A 25,713-nucleotide genomic window follows, 5' to 3' on the forward strand; every position below is an offset into this window, starting at 1 on the left:
AGCAAGGTTGTGGTCCCTAATATACCAAATCAGAAATTGTATTCTCTTCTCTCCATCTGACGAGAAACCTAAGGTCCCAAAATGAAAATGGTGATTTGGTTGAAGAAGAACACAAAACCAACAGTTCCTCAGACTCATCAATTCTGCTGCTTATCATGGATCCAGGTATTTTTCACAACCCCTCTTGATAATCTAACGTAATGTGTTTCCGGTGATTATTGATATTTTATTAAGATCCCTAAAATCCCCAACAATTGATATCAGAGCCAGGTTATTGTTAGATTATTGGGAATTAAAGTATTTGGTTTGTGTTATGCCTATATTATTTTGTCACATGAACCCTAATTTTATTTTGGGATTTTATCTTTGCAATTATAATTATGATTGTAAGTTTGGAAATTTTTTTTCTTTTCGATCACAATATAATAATCATCATATGTGCGTTCATGTTTTGCGTTCGGATTTCATGAGAAAAACTATTTTTTTTCTCGCTCCAGAATAGTCATCCTTTTTGTTTCTCGTTCACATGTTTGTTTTTTATATGGTTGTTGGTTTTGTTTCCTTATGCATGCCATGACATGATATACATGTGATACATAATCTTTGGCTTTATTATATCATTATAAGAAAACCCATGTTACGTATCGTTAAATGCAATTTGGCTTTTGCATTTTATTTTTGTTTTCCTTATTTTTATTTGTGAATTATGTTTTGGTGTAAATTCAGAAATTACAAACCCTCAAAATTATTCTTTTTTTATGTCTGGTAATTTTGATTGAGTTGATTGAAACAACATATTGTCAAAGCAATCTCTATTGCGTAAATTAATTTAATTAAAATTGCATAGATATTAGTATAAAATTATTTATGCGAATTGTGCTCAGCCCAAAGGAAGACACAATTTGGTCAAATAATTTTGTACCTGTGATGATAAATGTGTGACAATATTAAGATATTTTCATGTGAATTATAGTCGGTCCAAAGAAAGACTATGATTTGATAAAATTTATTGTCAATATTTGATCATTGCATTGAGAGTATCAATTACAAATTAATTTCTCTGTCCAAAGACTATGAATTAATGTTGTGCTGTATATCTTGTGATGGGTTTGTTATGTGAACTATTTTGCACATGTCTTGTTATATATATATATTTTATATAACTTATTGGCTTATTTGTGAGCATGTAATTATTTTTTTTTATTATTATTCAATTTCCGTTGCTAGTGCTGCAAATGTATCTGCTCAAGTGAATAGTATCCCTATGCTGAATCAGACAATTTTTAAGATCTGGAAGAAAGCCATAGAAATTGTTCTCGGTTGTATGGATTTGGAATTGGCACTGAGAATGGAACGACCCACTTCCACTCCGAAAGCCTCCAATGAGGTAAAAATTGAGAAATGAGATCATTCCAATCGAATGTGCATTATGATCATGAAGCGCTCTATTCCAAAATCGTTTCAGGGTTCTATTTTTTAGGGTGAAAATGAAAAAAAAATTTATCAATGAAATTGAATAGTACTTTGCCAAAAATGAGAAGGCGGAGACGAGTAACCTTTTGGCTAAACTCATCTCCATGAAGTATAAGGGCAAAAGTAATATAGGGGAGTACATGATGGAAATGTCTAACTTGGCATCTAAACTAAAAGCACTTAAGTTAGAGCTTGGTGAAGACCTGCTTGTGCATTTAGTTTTGATCTCACTTCTTGCACACTTTGGGAAATTCAAAGTGAGTTATAACACTCAAAAGGACAAATGGTCCCTTAATGAACTTATATCCCACTGTGTGCAAGAGGAAGAGAGGCTACAGAGAGACAGATATGAAAGTGTTCATTTAAGCTCCACCTCTCAGAATAAGAAAAGAAAGAAAACTAAGGGTGTTGCTGAAGGGTCTTCTCAGCATAAGAAACCAAAGAAGGATGAGAAATTTACCTGCTACTTCTGCAAGAAGTCTGGACACATGAAGAAATAGTGTCCCAAGTACGCCACATGGCGTGTAAAGAAAGGTAAATCTCTTGCTCTTGTTTGTTCTGAAGTTAATTTAGCTTTTGTACCTAAAGATACTTGGTGGGTAGATTTTGGTGCTACTACTCACATAAGTGTAACCATATAGGGTTGCCTATGGAGCCAACTGCCAAGTGATGATGAAAGATTCATATTTGTTGGTGATGGCAAAAAAGTTGCGGTGGAGGCTATAGGAATTTTAGATTGCATTTAAAGACTAGATTTTATTTGGATTTGTTTGAGACTTTTGTTGTACTGTCTTTTAGACGGAATTTAATTTCTATTTCTAATTTGGACAAATTTGGTTTTTCTTGTTCATTTGGAAATAATAAAGTTAGTCTCTACCAGAATTCGACTTTGATTGGTTCCTGTTCCTTAATTGATAATCTATATATGTTGGATGTTAATTGTTCTTATAATGAAATACTGCAAACAAATTCACGTGGTACAAAAAGGAAATTAAAAGAGAATTCAACCACTTTATGGCACAAACGCTTAGGTCATATCTCTAAACAGAGAATTCAGAGACTTGTGTCATATGAAATTCTTGAACCTTTAGATTTATCAGACTTTGAAGTCTGTGTTGAATGCATAAAGGGAAAACGAACAAACATAAGGAAATTAGGTGCCAAAAGAGATAAAGACATCTTAGAACTGGTACACACATACATTTGTGGTCCTTTTCCAACACCTTCTTGGAATGGGAAACAATACTTTATCTTGTTTATAGATGACTACTCTAGATACAGTTACCTTTATGTGATACATGAAAAGTCTCAATCCCAAGACGTTTTTAAGAGTTTCAAGGCTGAAGTTGAACTTTAACTTGGAAAGAAAATTAAGGCTATCAAATCTGATCATGGTGGTGAATACTATGGTAGATATGATGGATCAGGAGAACAACGTCCATGACCTTTTGCACTTTTTTCTCAAAGAGTGGGAATTGTTCCGTAATACACTATGCCAGGAAAACCTAGCATGAATGGTGTTGCAGAACGACGAAACTAAACTCTTAAGGATATGGTGAGAAGTATGGTTAGTCATTCTTCTTAGCCAGAGTCACTTTAGGGAGAAGCCTTAAAGACTGCAGCTTACTTCCTTAATAGGGTGCCAAGTAAAACAATTAATAAAACCCTTTATGAACTTTGGACTGGCAAAAAGCCAAGCATTAAGCATTTTCATATTTGGGGTTGTCCGACTGAGGCGCGGCCTTATAGGCCACATGAAAGCAATCTAGATTCAAGAACAATTAGCTGCTATTTTGTTGGCTATGTTGAACACTCTCAGGGCTATAAGTTTTATGACCCAACTTTAAGATCAATATTTGAAACGGGAAATGCAAGATTTCTTGAGGAAGTTGAGTTTGGGAAGGAAGAGAACATAAGGAAAGTTCTCTTTGAGGAAAAACCTATTATTGACAGTTCTCAAGTCCTTATACCTATTGTTGTTCAAGAAACAACTCCAGTAATAGAAAATAGTGTTCAAACTATTGTTGATGACATTGTTCAAGAACAAGACAACGATGAGGTTCTTCCTCAAATACCTATACAACAACCTCAACAATCTCAAGAAGTGCCATTAAGGAGATCTGATAGAGAGAGGAGAAGTGCAATCGCTGATGATTATATTATCTTTCTCCAAGAACATGAGGATGGCATTGGTTTAGCAGAGGATGATCCGATTAACTTGTCAAGCCATGCGTAGTTCTAACTCTCAAAACTAGATCAATGCCATGAAGGATGAGATGAAATCTATACAAGACAATGATCTTTGGGATCTCGTCAAATTGCCTGAAAGTGTGAAACCTATTGGTTGCAAATGGATATTTAAAACCAAAAGGGATTCAAAGGGCAATGTTGAGAGATATAAGGCTCGTCTAGTCGCTAAAGGATTTACCCTAAAGGAAGGCATTGACTATAAAGAAACCTTTTCTCCAATATCTTCAAAGGATTCTTTTAGAACAATAATGGCACTGGTAGCTCATTATGATTTAGAGCTACATCAGATAGATGTTAAGACTGCGTTTCTAAATGGTGACATTGAAGAAACAATTTATATGATTGTATTAGGTGACTCAAAGTCTATGGTTTGCAAACTAAATAAATCCATCTATGGTTTGAAATAAGCCTTCCGTCAATGGTATTACAAGTTCCATCAAGTCATTCCCTCATATGGTTTTGAGGCAAATGCAGTTGATGATTGTGTATACCATAAGTTTAGTGGGAGTAAATACTCATTCTTGGTGTTATATGTCGATGATATACTGCTTGCTAGCAACGATATATGCTTCTTACAAGAGACTACGAAATTTCTAACGAAATTTTTTGAGATGAAAGATCTTGGGGAAGCCTCTTTTGTATTAGGAATCAAGATACTAAGAGATCGCTCTCAAGGTATCCTAAGGTTGTCACAAGAGAGTTATATCAATAAGGTCCTAGATAGATTCGGCATGAAAGATAGTAAACCAAGAGATACCCTGATAGTTAAAGGAGACAAATTTAGTCTCAAACAATGCCCCAATAATGACCTTGAAAGAATATAGATGCAAAAGATTCCTTATGCATCAACAGTAGGAAGTCTAATGTATGCTCAAGTTTGCACTTGTCCCGATATAGCATTTGCAGTAGGAGTTCTGGGCTGATATTTAAGTAATCCTGGAATGCAACATTGGAAAGCAGCAAAACGTGTGATGCGTTACCTAAAGAGAACAAAAGGATACATGCTCACTTATCAGAAGTTTGAGAATTTGGAGATCATTGGGTACTCAGACTCTGATTTTGTTGGATGTCAAGATAGCAAACACTCCACATTTGGATACATATTTATGCTGGCTGGAGGAGCTATCTCTTGGAAGTTTGCTAAATAGACTCTCATAACTTCTTTGACCATGGTTGTGGAGTTCATTGCTTGTTTTGAGGCATCCAACCATGGGATATGGCTGAGAAATTTTGTCACTGGTTTGCGTGTGGTTGACGACATTGAAAGACCATTAAAGATTTATTGTGACAATAACTCAGCAGTTCTTTACTCCAAAAACAATAGGAGTGCAACCAAATCAAAGTTTATTGACATCAAGTTTTTGGTTGTTAAAGAAAGAGTTCAGAATAGACATATTTTCATAGAACATTTAAGGACTAATGATATGCTAGCTGACCTACTTACGAAAGGTTTGGTACCTAAAGTTTTTCATGAGCACATTGCTCAAATGGGAGTGACTCCTTATAGTACCTTAGTTTAGTGGGAGTCCCATTTATGTTCTATATATGCTTTATCTTTTTCAGATATTTGTATAGATTGATTTTCTATAAAATAAAGTTGAAGGTTATCATTTCATTCTGAGCTTGTTTTGTTTGCAATATTTATATTGTGTTTGGATTGATCTCTATAAAGAATAAAGTTTGGACTAGTTGGAAATGAACATGAATGAGATCACATTGCATGTTATTTTTATGCCGCTTATCCATATTTGATCTATGTCATCAAGTATATGTGACATTGGTGATCATTGTGGCTCAATCACGTTGGATTGTGAGGAAAGCTACAATGGTTTTGTGTCACTATATAAGATGGACCAGATTGTTTAAGAAAAGTCTAAAAGTAAATAACATACGGTTGCACGCCGAAAGACTTTTGCAATATAAATTATTAAGGTTAATATGAAGCTCAACTAGGAGATTGTTAGGAATTTTATAATTCCTAATTAATTAATTAGTGTGGGTTACATATTATATTTATCATTTATATTAGTTATTTACATTTATGTGCTCAATAAAAGTGATCTAATTTGGTGAGTCTATTGGACTATCATAAGAAATTAATATGGGCTTGATAAGCGGAAACCAGTTTGACCCGTTAGGAAATAATGAGAACTTTCATAGGTTAAAACCTAAAGCAAGGTTGTGGTCCCCAATACACCAAATCAGAAATTGTATTCTCTTCTCCCCATCTGACGAGAAACCTAAGGTCCCAAAAGGAAAATGGTGATTTGGTTGAGGAAGAACACAAAACTAATAGTTCCTCAGACTCATCAATTCTGCTGCTTATCATGGATCCAGGTATTTTTCACAACCCCTCTTGATAATCTAACGTAATGTGTTTCCAATGATTATTGGTATTTTATTAAGATCCCTAAAATCCCCAACAAAATACTCTTTGCAATCATGTGTACCCAAAAAAAGTACAATATTTTAACATGATATTATTATATTAAAATTTGAGATGAGAAGATATATTTCCATGGAAGAAGATGATAGTATTTTGTGACTATCTCTCTCACTAGTGGCAAATCCACATATATAGCCACCGGGATGATTGTGTAAAGATTTTTATTTTTATTCTCATAAAAAAATTGATGTTGCTCTCATAAGATTTTTTTAAAAATGTAAAAAATTATGAGAGACAGAAGAGAGAATAAATTAATACTAATTTTACTATCTTATGTTTTTAATTTGTTATGTCATTGACAATGAAAAAAATCATACTATATTTTTAAAATATGAAAATACATATTAGAGGACATTGTAATTTATAGAAACTTGCATATTTTGAATTTTTATCATGATTTTATAAAAAAAACTAATATTTTTTTCAATAAAAATATTATAAATTGTTTTTTTTGTTGCACTAAAACAAATTTTTGGATCCGTAAGTGTCTCTTACTGTAGTGTCCTTGTGTGATTCAACTTAATTACATAAATTTATGAAAATCCTTGCCATTTAATAAACATTTTTATACATGTAGTAGAAAATTACAACGAACAGGGAATGAGAAATTTAGCACGGGTTATATTACCTTAAGTTGAAAGCAATAAACAAAAGGATGAGATTTAGTGGGAGAGAACCTAACCCCGACCATGCAACACAAACTGAAGTTGGGGTTGAGAAACAACTAAAGGGTTTAACTCAATGCATATATAAAAGGGGTATGCCTGAATTCTTCTAAGACTAGAAATTAGCGAAAGTGTGAACAACTCGGTGTTTAAATCTTAGGATGAACCAACAAAAAATAGTGAAGAGTGTTTTAACACTTTGATTTACATTTCATTATTTTTCAAAAGCAAAAAACAAAAAGTCTTATATCAAAGCAAATATAAAATAATGAAGTTCTTTCTTTACCTTTTCATTTTCCTTCACACATCTTAACATTTATTTTATGATCATTAATGATTCTCCCAATCTATAGGTATTTGAACACACCTCTTATTATTGGTTAAAATTTATTAAAATAATTTTTTTTGATAAGTCTTACTTTTCATTTAATGATTCTTTCTTTTGATTGTATGATTTTTAATAAATTTTAACTATTAATAAAGTACATTTTAGAAAGAATATGTTGCTAGTACTTCTGTCCACTCCAAAATAACATGTTTTCTTGTTTATAAAAGGTATGCAGTATTCTTATTGTTGGTTCTAATTACCAATAAATAGAAAGAAACAAAAACTATCAAGAAACCATGAACGTTCAACGAGAAAGAAACGCAAAACCCAAAAGCAAGAAAGTAAAATGAGAACACAACGTAACTATGTGGTTAAGCCAATATAACCTACATCTATAGGAATAACAACTCATTCTGAAGTCAAAATCAACAAGATACAATAGAGAACCCCTTTGGTTCTACCCCTTATGCTCAAGAAGAACTCTCAACAAGAACCCAAACCTCATTCTCTATTTCTCTCTTCTTACCTAGTGTTTTCTCTTTTATATTTCTCACAACGATCACACTGCCTCTCAAACTGATTACAATTAGTTACACTTAAACAAAGATCCCATGACCTCTATTTATAGTCCCCAAGTCACCAAGACTTAACAACATAGGTCAAACAAAAAAACACTCGACAGTTTGATGCGTATCAGATTAATGAAACAAATTGTTCCATCTGATTGTCCTCAGCCTGATCACAACAGATGTTCCTCATCGAATTGAATGTCCATTAGACTGAACAATAGATTTTGAGTTACAGACAACAATTCTCCACCTTGACTCCAAATTTGAGATAGATGATTCCTTCCACCATAGCACTATTCTCTCACTTCTGAAATTGTGCTTCAAGATAAATTAATGAAGTCCAAGCAATGCTTTAACTTTGACCTTGATAGAGACTTTGTGAACACATGAGTAGGATTGTGTTCAGACACAATCTTTAAAATCTTAAGTTCTTCAAATTCAACCACATCTCTTATGGAGCGAAGCTAAACATTAATATGCTTTGTCCTTTCATGGTAAACTTGATGATTTGTAATGTGTATAACACTTTGGGTATCATAGTGAATTGTCATACAGTTTTGTACAATACTCAGTTCACCAATCGCCCATTTTAACCATAGAGCTTCCTTCACTCCTTTTGCAAGAGTAATACTCTGATTCAATTGTAGGTAGAGCTACCACATGCTATATAAGTTTGCTTTCCAACAAATAGCATTGCAAAGAGTGTAAATACATATCTAGATAAGGACTTCCTAGTATCCACATTCCTTACATAGTCTACATCAACATACCTGATAATAGCATCTCCACCTTGAGTTGCTTTCTTGTACTTCAAACTAGATTCTAGAGATCCATTCACATACCTCAATACCTACTTCAAAGCCTACCAATGAGCTTGACCCTGATCTGCCATAAACCTACTTACAATGCTAATAAAATGGCTAAGTCTAGCCTACTACAAACCATACCATACATGATGCTTCCTACTCCATTAGCATATGGAATAGTATCCAACTTTCTTTTTTCTTCTTCAGTATTAAGAGCTTGAGTAATTGAGAGCATAATGTGATTTCCCAAAAGTGTGCTTACAGGTTTAGATTGATGCATTCTAAACCTTTCCACTACCTTCTTCAAATAACCTTGTTGAGATAAGAACAATTCCCCTTTTTCTTACAATATCCATCCTAGGAATTCTCCTTGCAATACCAAGATCCTTCATCTCAAATTCTAAACTTAATCTCTTCTTGAGCATACTAATCTCATCCTTGCTTGAGCTAGCTATAAGAATATCATCTACATATAGGAGTAAGAAACGGACACATTGTTCTTCTTTTCTCAAGATGTAGACACAACTATCATAACTACTTTAAACCTATCATTAGAAGAAATTCATCAAACTTCTTGCACCACTAACGCAACCTTTATTTTAAACCATACAGTGATTTCTTCAATAGACATACCTTCGTCTAATCTTCTGCAAACCCCTCAGGTTGTTGCATATAAATGGTCTCCTCAAGGTCTTCATGTATGAAAGTTGTCTTGACATCCAATTATTGCAACTTCATATCATACTAATTTACAATTGCCATCAAGATCCTTATAGAATAGTGTTTTACCACAGGTGAGAAAATTTCATAGTAATAAACCCCCTCCACTTGTGTAAAACCCTTTGCCACAAGTCTTGCCTTATACCTTGCCTTCTCCTCACTTGAAATGCCTTCCTTTTTCTTGAAGACCCACTTGCATCCAACTACCCTATGATTTTTAGGTAGATTCACAAGCTTCCAAATCTAATTTTTATCCAAGGACTGCATTTCTTCTTTCATGGTTTGTAACCAATACTGATGTTATTTTCTTTTTATAGCCTCCTTGAAGTTCCTCGGTTTTGAGTCTTGAATTTCTTCAGCCACACTAAGAGCATAGGAAATGAGGTTAGCATATCCATACCTCTTTGTAGTTTTTATTATGCTTTTTTCCCTATCCCTTATTAGTTGAAAGTCAGGGTTTGTTATGGTTCAGCTTACTCTTTTCCCTATCTAATGCTTCATTTGATCTTATACGATAATCATCTTTTGAATCATGAGTAGGAGATTCCACCTCAAACCGGGCTTTCTCCTTGCTTCCTTCCAGGTTTTTTGCAAATTATCCCTATTCCGATTTCATTAAATGTGACATCCATACTGTTAAAGCATCTTGACTCTAGGAGCCAACTTTCACAACTTATAACCCTTGACTCCGTCTGTGTACCCAATAAAGGTACACTTCACAACTTGAGCCTTCAGTTTGTCTTGTTTGACATGTGCAAATGCCAAAGCACCAAACACTCTCCAGTTGGAAAAGTTTGTTGGTATCCCACTCCAAATTGCCATAAGTGTCCTAGATTCCAGAGCAGACGATGGGCATCTATTTATTAGATATACTGTAATATTTACAGCTTCACCCCAGAAACTTTTAGGCAAACATGCTCCTAAAAGCATGCACCTCACTCGTTCCAAAATGTTGTTGTTCATTCTCTTAGCTAGGCCATTTTGTTATGGAGTTCCTGCTACTATCTTATGCCTCTTAATTCCCAATTTCCTGCAAAACTCATTAAACTGTTTTGAAAGAAATTCCAACCTATTGTTAATCCTCAAAACTTTCAGTATGATTCCCCACTGATTTTCCACAATTGTGTGCCACTTTTTGAACCTTTGAAAGGTTTCAAAATTATTCTTTAAGATATAAATCCACACTCTTCTAAAGAAATCATCAATAATGGTGAGAAAATAGGAACCCCCTCCATGAGTCATCACCCTTGAAGGATCTCATATATCTGAATGAACATACTGAAAGGGCCTACTAGAAACATGCCTACCAATCCTAAATTTCACTTTATGAGACTTAACAAATATACAATGATCACAAAATTCTAGTTTATTCAGTTTGTCACCACTCAACAGATTTTGTTTTTCCAGTTCAACCAAGTCTCTTTCACTAACATGACATAGTCTTAGATGTCACCATTTAGTCTTATCCTATAATGCTTGATTAGCTACAAATTTGAGCAATAACAGTTGAGCCATCAAGAGTATACATACCATTCCTTTTAATACCCTTAGCAATAATTAAGGCTTCATTCAAAATCTTAATCAAACGATGTTCTATTTTGATTAAGTATCCCAAAATATCAAACATGATTATTCACAAAAGATTCCTTTTAAGTTCAGGAACATATCTCACATCTTGCAACAACATCTCCTGATCATAAAACATCTTTAGTTTGATAGTACCTATGCCTTGCACTTTGCATGATTTGTTGTTCCCAAGGAGTACTACTCTTCCTTCTTTTAGGTCTAAGGTCTCAAAGAAATCCTTTATAGGAGTACTCATTCTTTCTTGAAATGACCAATTTTATGACAGTTGAACTACTCTAGCTTTGACTTACTCCTTCATTTTGATATGAACTTCTTCCTTTTTGGTCCACTCATCTTGCTCCTTCCTCTTGAGATATTCAACCTTCCTCCACTATCATCTGCCTTTAACTCTTAGAGCTTTTGAAGCTCCTTAATCCGAATTGATTTTTTAATCTCTTCCTAAGTAATGGTTTGATCCCTCTTATATAGAAAAACATCCTTGAAATGCTCAAAAGACTTTGGCAAAGCATTGAGAAGGAGGAGGGGCTTGTCCTCATCATCAAGTTTTTTTTTCAATATTTTCCAAGTCATCAAGAATCTTGTTAAATCATCATGTTACTCTGTTATCAATCTTGATTCTGTCATCTTGAAAGAATACAATTGTTGCTTCAAACAGAGCCTGTTCACCAAGCTTTTTGTCATATACAAAGATTCCAATTTGACCCATATTTTAGCAGCAGTCTTTTCTCTTGTTACTTCCCTTGGTGCCATATCACCAAGAGACAAGATTATGGCACTTCTTTCCTTGTTTATCATATTGTTCTTCTTTTTTTTGTGATAGAGTGGGAGACATGTGTGTCTCCCCCTTCAAAACTTTTGTGCATCCTTGTTGCACCAAGATGACTTGCATCTTGATCCTCCATAACTCAAAATCATTATTTCCAAAAAACTTCTCGATATCGTACTTGGTACCCATGGTTCACCTTTCTTGTTTTCTTGATTTCTTTTCTTTCTTCCCTATAGACGACGCCGCTTTTTGGTTCTAATTACCAATAAGTAGAAAGACATAGAAACTACCAAGAAACCATAAATGTTCAACAAGAAAGAAACACAAAACTTAAAAGCAAGAACATAAAACAAGAACACTACGAAATTATGTGGTTTAGCCAATATAGCCTACATCCACGGGAATCACAGCTCCATTCTGAAACCAAAATCAACGAGATACAATAGAGAACCCCTTTGATTCTGCCCCTTACATTCAAGAAAACTCTCAGCAAGAACCAAAGTGTCACTTTATGTTTCTCTCTTCTACCCAGTGTTTTCTCTCTTATGTTTCTCACAACAATCACATTACCTCTCATACTGGTTACAATTAGTTGCACTTAAACAAATATCCCATGACCTATATTTATAGTCCATAAGTCAGTAAGACTCAACAAGATAAGCCTAACAGAAAACACTCGACACTCTTATGCATATCAGATTAATGAAATAAACTATTCCATCTAACCGAGGATTAGATTGTCCTCAGTCTAATCACAATAGATGATACTCATCAGACCAAACATCCATCGGACTAAACAACAAATTTTGAGTTACAAACAACACTTATATCCAATCACCAATAATTTTTCATTGCTTACAAATATACTTATTGACTATGATGATTTTTGCTTATACTCTAAAACTTTAGACTAAGAGCAAATTTGAACTTAAGATTTAAAGGCATGAAAATCCCCTAAAGGTACATACACTATTCTCTCTTTCAACCTATGTTTTGCATTTAGCCTTTAATTTTTTTTGTTAATGTTCATCATTATTGACAAATAATAATATCATGACTTAGTTAGATTTTTTATCCCTAAAATATTCATAAATTCTTTTTCATGTTATTCCTATTTATTTATTTTTAACTTTTTGCCAATGAGTTTAGGTCACTATGACATTGGTACAAAATATCTATTATTTTTGTTGATGATTAATTTCTATCGAAGAATTTTTTACCACCTTTAGTAGTGTTTTCCCTCTGAATTACATTTTTCATCCACAATGCTTGAATTGAATACATTGTTTAAGGGGATTAAGTCCATTAATACTCGGATCAACGACTTGTTGATCACCAATGAGTTTTACATAAAACATTTTTTTTGTTATCAAATGATATTTTCTATTTTTTCCATTTGATCCCTCTAAACGAGATATCAATTATGAAACTTATGATATTTAAGATAATTATAAATGAAAAATTAATGATATTTAAAATGATTAAAAAAACTTATAATTTTTAGAGTCTCCAAATAGGAAATGAAAATTACAAAAGATGGTAAAGAAGAATATTATATCATTATTTGAATGACTTGTCTAAAAAAATAAAATGAGAGGTCAAATAAAAAAATTATGAACTTTAAGAACTAAAAACTTCAATTAAGTTATCATATTACAATGTAATTATTGACATCTATAACCCAATGAAGTTTAAAACTTAGTGCAAGTTTGGTTAAGATTTATGAAATTTTTGAAAAACAAATTATTATTTTTTGTATTTGTTCTGTTCAAGATGGATGAAGTGATAAATTCAAAATGGATTGCTTCCTAATCCTAAAATGGTTGTTGACTAATCTGAATGGGTAACTGGTCTCCCTCGATATCAATCAAAGTTCTGTTAGGGGTGTTTACAAGTCGGTTTGGTTCGAATTTAGAAGAAAATAAAATCTTAAACTAATTGATTTTAATTGGTTCATATTTTAGAATATTTTTTGTCTAACTCAAACCAAACCAACCCGATAATAAATGAGTTGGTTTGGTTTGATTTGAGTAATTGGATATCCGATCAATTTTTTAAAAAAATTGAAAAAATTAAAATAACATGATTTTCCCAATTTTGAGAAATAATGATGTCATAAATAATGTAAACATGTTTTAATGTTATTGACTTATAACCAAATAATAATAGTATAAATTAGGAAAAATAACACATGGTTAATTGATTAAATCATAAATCTCGATCTATATATAATAATTAAAAGGAAACAAACTAAATTGTTAAAGTAAAACACAAATGAAAGGATTCAAAAGAGCACAATAATAGGTAAATTAAGCATTGAAAAAAAAATAGATATATGATTGGTTTGGTTCATATTTCAATTGGTTTGGTTCGGGGTTAACTCAAATTCAAAAGAAAAATTCAATTGGTTTGATTTAGATTGTCAAGTTCATAATGATTTTTGCATATTATTAAAATTCAATAATTACTCCCTCCATTCCTATATATAAGACTTAATTACATAATTCATGAAGATTAAGAAAAGTAATTAGTTTAATTAATAACAATAAATTTATAATTTTTTTCCAAAATTATCATTGTGATTAATATTTATCACTTTTCTAATTGTTTGTCAATACATTCTCTCTCTTATTTAAATTAGGGGTATTTATAGCCTAAAAATAATTAATGCAAAAAATATTTTAAATTGAGTCTTATAAAAAGGAACAAATATCCTTTCAAACTTGTGTCTTATAAATAGGGATGGAGGGAGTTATTAATAAATAAAAATACCTTTTTTTTCAAAAGTAGTAGATAAAAAGAAACAAAGTAATACTCTCTCATGTCCTTAACTTTTTCATCTCAAATATAAAAAAAATTTAATTACCTATGCTTTATTTAATGAGATTCTCTCTAAAATATACTTCATTTAATAAGGTCAATTTTTTTTTATGTTTGATATCAAATTTTAATAAAAAAATAATTTAAGAAATATATTTATTTTTTAATTAAAAATAACACAATTTAATTAATTAAGTTAATTATTTTTCTTAATAAATATGAAATATTTTTTTTACTTATAATCGAGACCAAAGAGAATATATTCTAATAAATTTCAAAAGACTATCCTGATGAATCACTTACATTTAAATTTCAAGGATTCTTTTTACATTTAAGGGGGTTCAAGTTCTAGCAACTTGAATTAAATTCTCGTTGGCTTTACTTTTGTTTCTAAGCGCATGTTAATGCTATGAAATTTGCATATCATTAAAATTAAACAAAAACACGTGGAATCTAGATTGTTTAGATAGATCCTTGGGCCATTAATTAATCATCTATAATGTACAGAAGCTAGTTGAGTTAGTGTTAGTGGAGACCAATAGCTGGAATTGCAACGGTACACAGAGGTCCACTTATAATTGTACTCTCAACCATCTGGACCATAGGCCATGTGCTCTTGATACAGGACAGGAATTCCTTGGAGAGAAAGAACCCAAGGGGCACCAATGATTATTCGAATAATAACTAAATAAAGAGTTTAATAACTATTCATTGTGCTTTACATTATACCAATCAATCAGAGAAGCAGCATAATTAAATTATTTATATTATTAGAGTATAATTTATTTTATTAATTATTTTATATTATTAATGCATAATTGTTAATGTATAATTTATTTTCTTTTGTAATAAAGTACTTTTTTAATGAAAATTTAGATAAATGAGTCTTGAGAATTTATTAGGATCTGAATAAAGATACTTTACACGTTACTTACTAATAATTTTTTAATAAAAATCAAATTCACATTCTTCTTATATATGAATTTGTTTTTTTGTTTTTTTATAAACTTGACAAATCATTGACATGTTAAATAAAATACTAATATAAAAAGTAAATATCTATTCACTCAAATTATTTTTCACACTTAAGATTTATTTAATGCATGGAATAGTCACTTAAAAATTTACATAATGAGTATTATTCCATTTTGTTACCTGGTGGTTTTAAGGACTGTTTAATATGGTTTTTTGAAATTAAAAATTTGTTCATAAATATAAAATGCATGGTGAAGGGTGCTTCCTAAAACTGAGTTGTTTATAAAAATTATACTACAGATATAAGGAATTTAATTCTATTGCATTTCTTTCTTTTCTAAAAGTAAAATGATAATGCATATATGTTATTCTAATTTAAATTATAGAAGTGCTATATAGAATCACATTTTCTAACATATTTCTTATTATTAATTAAAATTTATTGAAAGTTATAATTCTTTTTATCTCACCATTTATTTTATGATTTTTTTTCTTCTGATTTTGCATTTTGTTGAATAAACTAATTATAATTGATAGAATGTATTAGTCAATGTCTCAATACACACTTACCATCTTAGAAAGGACACGTTACTATCTTAGAAGGGTAAAAAAAAAACTACTCCTAAAGTATCTTTAATTTATAGAGAAAGAAAAAATGCCCCTGATAATATAATAAAAGAAACACTATTCTAATAAAATATATTTAACCTATATCAAACTGGTATTGACTTTCCTTTTTCTGTCTGCTAGGCACAAGTTTGCTATTATTATTTTTGTTACTCATTAAAGAGTATTTGGTAAGAGATTTTTTTTTTATGTTTGAGAATTATGAATATTTAAAATCATATTTCCTTGATGAAGAAAATTTGTTTGATTGATCGTTAAAAATTTTAGATAATTTTTTTAGGAATCAAAAAGTTATGTGATATTTTTATCAGTAATTTTAATTATTAATCACAATAAATAATTTAACAAGAGTAATATCATGTTTTTATTACAGTAAAACAAAAATTACCCCTCCATAGGAACGTTTTTGTGGGAATATGAGTTAAAAACGATTATGTAAATATGTTACTTAAAAATAGATATAAAACATGAAAAATTAAGTTTTTCAAATTTAGGATTCTTGGAAAATTCAAAATTTTTGCTCTTCTAAACGCTCCATATAATATTGAAGGTACCCTTCTATTTGAAAGTGCTTTAAATTTTGTAGAGGACTCAATATTTTTGTATTACATGAGTTTTTATGCACATTAACGTTATAATAATCAGTTGATAGAGAGACACTTCAAGTCTCTTTCTGTGTTATTTTTTTTGAAGTAAAAAAAAAAAAGCAATGGAAGAAGGTAACAACAACAGTAATAATTTAAAGACATATAAAAATACAATTATACATGAAAGTGTAATTTTAGAATAGGTAATGTTTCCACTAAAAAGAATATTTTTTTTTATTCAGAGTTATAGATTAATATCTTATCTTCAAAATTAATTGAATATATAATAGAAAAAGGGCATCACATTATTGTACAATTAAAAGTTTTTTTTTTCAGTTCGTGTATCGCGCGTTTTAGGCTATTCGGCCACTGTCCGTCATTGCAACGTTACGCAAGACCCTAGCTACTTGTATAGTGTACATTCAACCTTTTTGGTCCACATGTATATTGGCAAGTGATCAATTATTGTAGTTTCTGCCTTTGGCCATGAAGAAAAATGAGGGTTTCCTAGCGTAAAAAAATAGGAATGAAGTACGTGATAAAGACGTACCGTTGTTTTTTTAATTTTTAAAACATAAAATAAATAAACTTAGGTGAACTCATTTCTTTTTTTGGAATTGGAAAACATTAGCAACACACTTTACTAATTTAGAATATATACTCTTTGTTATTGGCAAAAATATGTTACAAATAACAAAATTTGATAAGTTTCCCAATTTTGTAGTTTTCAATGAATTTTAATTAATAATAAAGAATATGATAAAAATAATATATTAGAAAATATGTTATTAATAGTTTTTTTTATATATATTTTTATTTCTTTTTTGTGAAGAGTAACGGTTTTTTTAATTTACTTAAATATTAATGATAATATAAGAAACTCTCTATTTTTTTCATTATGTTTTATATACCATTAAATATTCAAAGAAGTTGGACGATTTTGGAAAGAGGGCTTTTGTTGCATATATTAATCTTACGTGGTTCAAAGACCAGTAGCAATTGTACCAAATAAAGAAGTTGCATAGCCTACCAAAAATGTGCTTGACATAAATAAATCATCGAAATATTTATTTTTATATCACTAAAAAATAAAGAGAAGTCATTTTTCATTTACCCTCAAAAGTCAATAAAATAAACATATGAAAGAGTTAAGAAGATCATTACTAGCTAATTATTACTTTGTGTAATGTAATGTGAGTATAAGCCAAGTTGCTTTTTCTACAGATCGACATATTGCCAAGTAATAACCAACCACGTAAGCCTCCCATGATCTTAATTTACAAAAAGAGGGGACAAAAAACTGAAAAAAAAAGAGTGTAAATTTTTCCTTTGTTTCTCCTTGGATTTCATCTTGAACGCATGAAAAACTTTGGTTTTTCACTTTCTACCCCCACCAAAAAAAAAAAAAAAACTAAAGAAAGAGTTGAGACTGCAAGAGATCATAGTAGTTGGCAGCTTCATCTTCAAGGTCCCACAACAAACCATCACAAAAGGAAGAAAACATGTCCCCACCGTTGAAATTGAACCCATCTTCACCATGATCGAGTGATTCATCCTCTTTATTTGGAATCCCAAGTTCATCATCAGAAGCTTCAAGAAGGTGTCTCATGACCCCTTCTTTGTCATCATGTTCCTCCACCATGTTACTAGAATATTGAGTTGTTGAGGATGAACAAGACTCTAAATTATTATTAGTTGTTGTTGTGGTGTTGGTGAGGTTGTGTTGGCTCAAAAGGGTATCCGAATCATTGGCACAATTGGTGATTTCTTGTTGGAGGGCAGTGATGAGAGGAGAGAGGTCTTGTGTGGAGTCTTCTTCCTCTGATTCAAGGAGGGATAGTATGTGGTTGTATGGCATGTGCCTCTTTGATGAGGACTCTAGTAATTCATAACTATCTAATGATGCATCTTTGTGCTCTAGGGTCTCTTCTTCTCTTGGCCTCTTTGGTACCACCCTTTCCTCCATTTTGTTAGAAAAATGAAATAAAAGGAGGGAAGAAGGAAAGGAGTAGAAAAATGGGGTGAGTGTTGTGAAGTGAGAAGGAGCAAGGGAAGGTACACAATTGGTGGGAGAGGGTGATGAGAGAGAGTGCGGTGTGGGAAGGTATATATAAAGAGTGGAGGAGGGGAGAGAGCAAGTTTCGGAGTTTGTGGTCAATAAGTGGAAAAGAGAAAGCAATTGGGGAATATTACCGGGGAAACTTTGTAAAGTGTGTTCCTTGGACTAGGGTGAGAGCAGGGGATTGAGACGCTTAGAAATTAATTAGAATATTTCCTTGAAATAAATGAAAATTAATGAAAGAAAATTAGAAAAGATAAATCAACTAACTATTTCTATTCAATAATTTTTGTAGTAAGTGGAAACAAATTTATATGTAACTGAGAATGGAAAAATGTATCTTCTTATTTTAATAAATTCATCTATATGCGTCAAAATTTTATATTTTACCTCCCTTAATTTTATATATTTGTACCCTCTCACTTACTTTCACGTGAATGCACCTCTTGTTTTAATATTTCTGTCTCTATTTTATGTTTTTATCTCATTATTTCTTTTTTCACTTTTTTATATATTTATTATTAATTTATTTACATATTTTTTTATTAGATATATTTTTTTAAAATAAATTGCCCCTACTAGCCTCAGGTCCTAGATTTGCTGCTGGTTGTAAGTTAATTTTTTACAAAAACTAAAAAATTAGTAAAGAGATAAAAGATTGTGGCAATTTTACAAAATTAAGTTTATCATCCATTGTGTTATATATATATATATATATATATATATATATATATATATATATATATATATATATATATATATATATATATATATATATATATATATATATATATATATATATATATATATTTTTAATATAGTGAGTATATATATATATATATATATATATATATATATATATATATATATATATATATATATATATTTAAGATAATGAGGCTTGCTTAAAATGTGTATGAAAGAATGACTCGAAGGATATAGTAAAGGTGATAATATATGTTAAATTTGTGAAAAAAAAGTTATGTTTAATTTTTACAAAAATATATTTTTTGTGAACATCATTAATTTTAAGGATGACTAAATATTAAATTGAAGATTAATATTATAAAGAGATATCTCGAAAGTTCACTCAGAGAGTAAAAGATGTTAATTGTGTAGTGGTTACTAAAACAAGAACAAATGTGTTAAAAATGAATTGCTTGTACTTCTCCTTATTTTATAAAAAGCCATTTGTTTTAATCCTTTCTTGCTTTATTTGTCATTGTCGGTTTGCATATCTAAACAATAAACAAATAAATGAATGTTGTTTTATTAACTCAAGGACTAATAAAAGGATCTTTAAAAATTCAAGAGCTAAAATCTTAGCATCATAATTAAGGACTAACTTAAGAGTTTACTTCAAATAAAAGATATATTAGTGAGTTGTTGCAACTTAATTATTAGTAGTCTTGAGTATTAATAAAAAAAAATAGTAGTCTTTAGTTAGTCTTGAATTATTCTTGTAAATTTACTTTTATTTTAGAAAAAAAATTATTATTAAAATAAAAGCAATAATTAATGTTATATATGTAAATAAATTATAAATTTATTTAAATCTGTTTTATTTATCTCTCACTAATAATATATTCATTTATTTTCAAAAAACAAATTACTCGTTTTACCAACGGGTAGTTGATTTAAGTTGTATATATTTAATTTTTTTTTCAATATTTCATATTCAAATCCTACATATTTTCAACCTGAACATAATCAATGTTTATAAATGATACATTGCTTTTAAGGGATTTATAAATGATACATGTAGTTTAGGGAGAAAAATGCTCACTATAATGGAGTTAAATGTGTGAAATTTCTATACTAAAGGTACATGAAGTCTTCTTCAATAACACACCCAACTTTTGTTTTTGCCTTCTTTGTGTGTAACATGCATTTTCTTAGTTAGTCCTGCTTTGCATCATCACCGTAGGATCAGATATAAATGGGGACACCGTGTCCATAACTTTTTTTTTTCCTTAAAAAATTTATACGCTACGATAGTCTCGAAGATTATGAATAGGTAGCATATTTGTTTTGTTTTTTTCATTAATAGTTATAAAATATTATTATTTTATTAATTTTAGGTAATTTTCATATAACAAATAAAAATAAAATAAAATAAAATAAATATTTTTTACAAATAATTCAAAATAGAAAAGCATTTTGTCAAATCAAATATAACCTTAACTTTACGTGAAAATTGAGAAGAAAGAATACAGATAAAGAAAAATAGATGCTAATACAGAAAAGGCTAATATCGGAGACAAGTAATTAACTTAGTTTAAAACTAAATTTTATATTTTTTTATTTCTCCTTCATTAATTTCTTATTCTTCAATTTTTACAAGCTAATTTGTTGTCATAAAAATTTAATTAATTTACTTCACAAATAGTTAAATGTCCGCAATTGATAAATGATTTAAAATATTAATTTAAAATGATTTCAATATATATTTTTCAAAGGAAAGTAACTCAATTTATTTTTTATTTAGTAAAAATATAAATAAATTACTATTTTAAGAAATTAAGAATATAACTTTTCTCCCCTACTAAAAAAATACGAGGTGGATTGTGGCGTAGAAGTGGCTTATTTCTTTGCTTGGTGAAAGTAAGATATTTTATAGTAAAAAATGATAAGATTTATCTCAACTCGTAGAAATTACTGAAATAATAACTTATTCCGCTGAAATTTTAATATCATTCCTTTTCTGTGATCAGATTTCATTCCTATGTTGTATTGCGCTTTTCTTATCAGTGTGAATATACAATTACATTCCGTGTTGACTCCCCAGGCTACACTGTTTTTTCTTTCTTTCCAAAAGACATCATTTAATGAATAGTAAGAGACTTCCTTCTAAAAGAAAAATATCAATAATAAAAGACCTTTTTTTTAGACATAAAAAATTATTAAAGTACTGATGCCATACTGGTGCCTGTCTATTCGATGTCTTTTTTTTTTGTTTAGGATTTTTTGTTTTGGTTTTGGATTATCATTTAATGATATATTAAGTTATTAAGGAATTTTGAATGTTAAAAATAAAATTCAAATAAAATTCAATTATTTAATAATTTCTCTGTACATCATTCTGTGCAGCTAAGTAAACTAAACACATATTGAGATTCATATGCATCTTGAAAAATATCATCATTTCTTTTTAATTCAGCATTTTTTCTTATTCAGATCTTGGAAAATATCATTTAAAAACTAAGAAAGAATTTTGTTTGTGGTTCCTTTGCTAATTGATATATTTTAAAGGATAACTAAGTTAATAGATTTTATTCTAAGTTTCTTTTGAATAATATTAAAATTAAAAGATAAAATTTTGTAATTATTAATTAATAAGTTAGCTCATTAAATTCAAACTTTTAGTACTAAATATATCTACAGTTTTTTTTTTAATATATGGGATAAAGATCAAGTCAAGAATAATCATTGATAACTACAGTCCTTTTTTGTATATTTTGAATTCAACATTCAAATATTTTGATATTATCTCAATGATAATGCACGCTAAATTTTAAATAAATTGTATTGGACATTTGTAGTCATATAATCTTGTATTCACCGGCCGTCTACTCATATTTTAAAAAAAATTATATATTTAATCTGTTCAACAATAAGAATTTAAAATCTAACAATTGAATTATTAATATATATATATATATATTAATTGTTAAATAAAGTTCTTAATAGAGTTAATTTTCCTCTCAATAATATGGTGCGTGTATACATGCTCCCTCAGGGAAAACTTTTTTATTTTAGTCAATCCCAATAAAGTAGAATATGAATTTGGGGAAATTAGTGTAGGTGGTGGACAGTGGGGTCTCTTTAGAAACAATGTGGTGGACTTGTGAGCAAACTTCAGTTTTGTTTTCTTGGTCAAGTGATATGGTGGAAAATCACATAGCATTGAGGCCACCTAAAAATGGAGAAGCATGGATAATGAGGTGTTAATAAAAAATGAAAACGAGAGCAACGCGTAGAACTGAAGGGATGTTATTTCATTACATGGCAGGGTGGAAAGGAAATCATATTTAGGGTGTCTTTGGTTTGCATTTTCATTTTCTGTTTTTATTTTCTGAAAATTGTTTTCATGTTTAAAATATTAGAATTCTGAAAATATGTTTGGTTTGACTTCTTATTTTTTGTTTTCATGAAATAAAAATACTGAAAATTTATAATATATTGACTTTTTGTGTTTTTGTATTTTTAAATTTGCTTAAGATTGTCACCACAATTTTATTCTAACCAAACTGAGATTTCTGTTCTCAACTGAAAACACTGAAAACGAAAATTTATTGTTTTTATTTTCTGGTTGTTTCATATTTTTATTTTCACTAAAAATATTTCCAGAAATCCAACCAAACACATTTTTATCACCGATTCCTGTTTTCAATGAAAATGAATACAGAAAAATAACCAAACAAAACATCCCATAGATATTTGAAAATTATCTAGAGAGAAGTCAAAATCATACTGGATTCATTTTACACGCACGCGTTCCAACTATATTGTTTTTTACTGTACGTTCCAACTACGCTAGCATATATATTGTGCGAACTAGACTAATATTAAAGAACAAAAATGTTTTTTGCTTTAAAGTGTGTATGCGTGTAGTGCAAAAGCTAGACTAAGGTTTTTTTTTCCCACAGTTATGAGATTCTTTTTTTTGTAAAGAAAGCTAGATTAAGTTTGGTTAAGATTAAATTATTTGATAATTTTTAATTGGAATTTTTAATTATGTTCGTAAACTTGTATTTAATATTTTTTAATTAAATCTTTCAGTCTAATTATCGTTAAGAAAATTAATCATAAATAATTAATTAGAATTGTAGTCAAAGGATTACTACTTTTGACATACGTGTTGTAACTGATGGTAAAAATGTCTAACACAATAACAAAATCTCAATAAAAGAATAAAAAATAATGTAAAAATATTCTCCCAAACTAATAAGAATATGCGAAAAATATCAATAAAAATAGAGTAAAAATATAACCACAAAAATGTACAAAAGATGTACAAATTTTCAATGTGAAAAGTCCCTCAAAGCAAGGATAAAAAGCACGAATTATCAAGACCAATCAAATAGCTCCACTATGATCAACAAAAGATACAAAAAGGTCTCCAACAAGTGCACAAAACATACATATAATTAGCCAAAGCACCAATGCTCACAAATAAGAAACAAAAAGATTAAAAACCCCAAATACAAAGCAGAATAATGTGAAGTACTTATCTCCCTCTCTAGACTTCGTTTTGATGATCCAACCAGACAAAACAAAATTTCATGTCATGAACCCGATCCAACAGTGAACAATCATGCAATTACAATCCAAAAATCTTCTATCTGGTGGTGTGCAAAAATCACAATGAATTTTTGTCTTCTCTCTCACTATTTGTTGTTGTATGTTTCATTTTAACGAGTCTTTCTTCTTATCCTAATCTTATCCCTCTCCACTAAGTTTAGTGAGACATAATGGGCCAACATATTTGTCCATTTTTCCACATAGGAAGGGAGTCCTGGTCCATCAAATCTCCCCCTCACAATGTGGAGGTGACCGTCAAATTGGCGATCTCACAACAAGCTTCAAACTTTCCTCTTAATAATGCCTTAGTCATCATATAAATGCCATTATCATCAACATGAATTTGGGCCAATTCCAACAACTTAGCATCCAAAGTATCCCGTATTCAATGATACCACTCATCAATATGCCTGGGAACTTGAATGAAAAGTTGGATTTTTACCAAGATGAATAGCATTCTGGCTATCCACAAATAGTAGATAATTCTCCTTAACAAAACTAAACTTATGCAAGAATTTCTTCACCCATAGCAACTCCTTGCATGCTTCAGTAATGACAATGAATTTTGCCTCTGTAGTAGACAAAGCTACACACTTCTACAGCCTAGATTGCCAAGTTACAACTCCCCTACAAATTTAACCAAATAGCCCGAAGTGGACTTCCTGGAATCAATGTCTCTAGCAATATTTGAGTCTAAATACCCCCACCAAAGTAGGCTTATCACCCCAAAACAAAGCCTCATGTCAATAGTACCACAAAGATATCTCATAATCCATTTCACAACATTCCAATGTGACCTGGGTTTGATAGAAATCTACTAACTATGACAACAACATGTGCAATATCCTTTCTTGTGCACACCATTGCATACATGAAACTACCCACAACAGATGCATAAGAAACCCGTTGTATATCTAATTTCTCAGCTTCATTTGGTGGACTCTGTTTAGAACTTAAAATGAGTAGCAAGAGGAGTACTCACCACCTTGTCCTTTTCCATTTAGAATCTCTGCAACACTTTTTTAATTATGTAGTGTTCTTGTGACAACAATAATTTCTTCTCCTTCTTGTCATGTATGACTCTTATACCAATAATATGTTTAGCAGCTCCTATGCCTTTCATGGCAAATGACTTGCCCAATATTGCTTCTTTGGCCTGTCAATCCTGGAAACATTTTTCCGTACGATAGGCATATCATCAACATACAATAACAAGGAGTTTATTCATTATTTGGAATGAAACTATTTTGTATTATTTGTGTGAAACTATTTTATATTGTCAGTGCATGATCATCAAACTTTTGTGTTTATTCATTATTTAAGGTGATGTAAAATTAATTTAATAAGCAGTTTTTCATCGAAAAAAATTCTTATTAATGAGAAAATATAAGATATTGAAACAATAAATGCATTGATAAAAATTAAATGATTAATACAAATTTTATTGGATTAGATTAAAGAATTATTGTTTGGTTCACTATAAGAAAAACATAAATTAGCCAAAATCTAACACTAATAATGGCTATGTTAGCATGTGGTATCGACGACCACAAAGTTGTTGTAAATGAGTTCATGTTGGCCAGAAGAAGTCGTTTGATATTAGTATTGGTAATGTTAGCACTTAGGCCAATAGTAAATAACAAGAAAAGAAAACTATTGGTGAGAATAAGGTGTCTCCATTCATTATTAATAATGCAAACTAGAATGCTCAAAACTAAAAAAACCTTACCC

At 30.2% G+C, this 25,713-nt stretch overlaps 1 protein-coding gene across 1 annotated transcript; it reads right to left on the bottom strand.

The window, feature by feature from the left end:
- Window positions 1–17,660: 17,660 nt before the first annotated feature.
- LOC100798289 (uncharacterized) lies at window positions 17,661–18,727 on the bottom strand. Its single transcript, XM_003551922.5, has one exon. The coding sequence runs from the start codon at window positions 18,583–18,585 to the stop codon at window positions 18,031–18,033; it is 555 nt and encodes a 184-aa protein (XP_003551970.1). The 5' UTR covers window positions 18,586–18,727; the 3' UTR covers window positions 17,661–18,030.
- Between the last annotated feature and the right edge of the window lie 6,986 nt (window positions 18,728–25,713).

This window comes from Glycine max, chromosome 18 (assembly GCF_000004515.6).
Source record: "Glycine max cultivar Williams 82 chromosome 18, Glycine_max_v4.0, whole genome shotgun sequence".
NCBI lineage: Eukaryota > Viridiplantae > Streptophyta > Magnoliopsida > Fabales > Fabaceae > Glycine > Glycine max.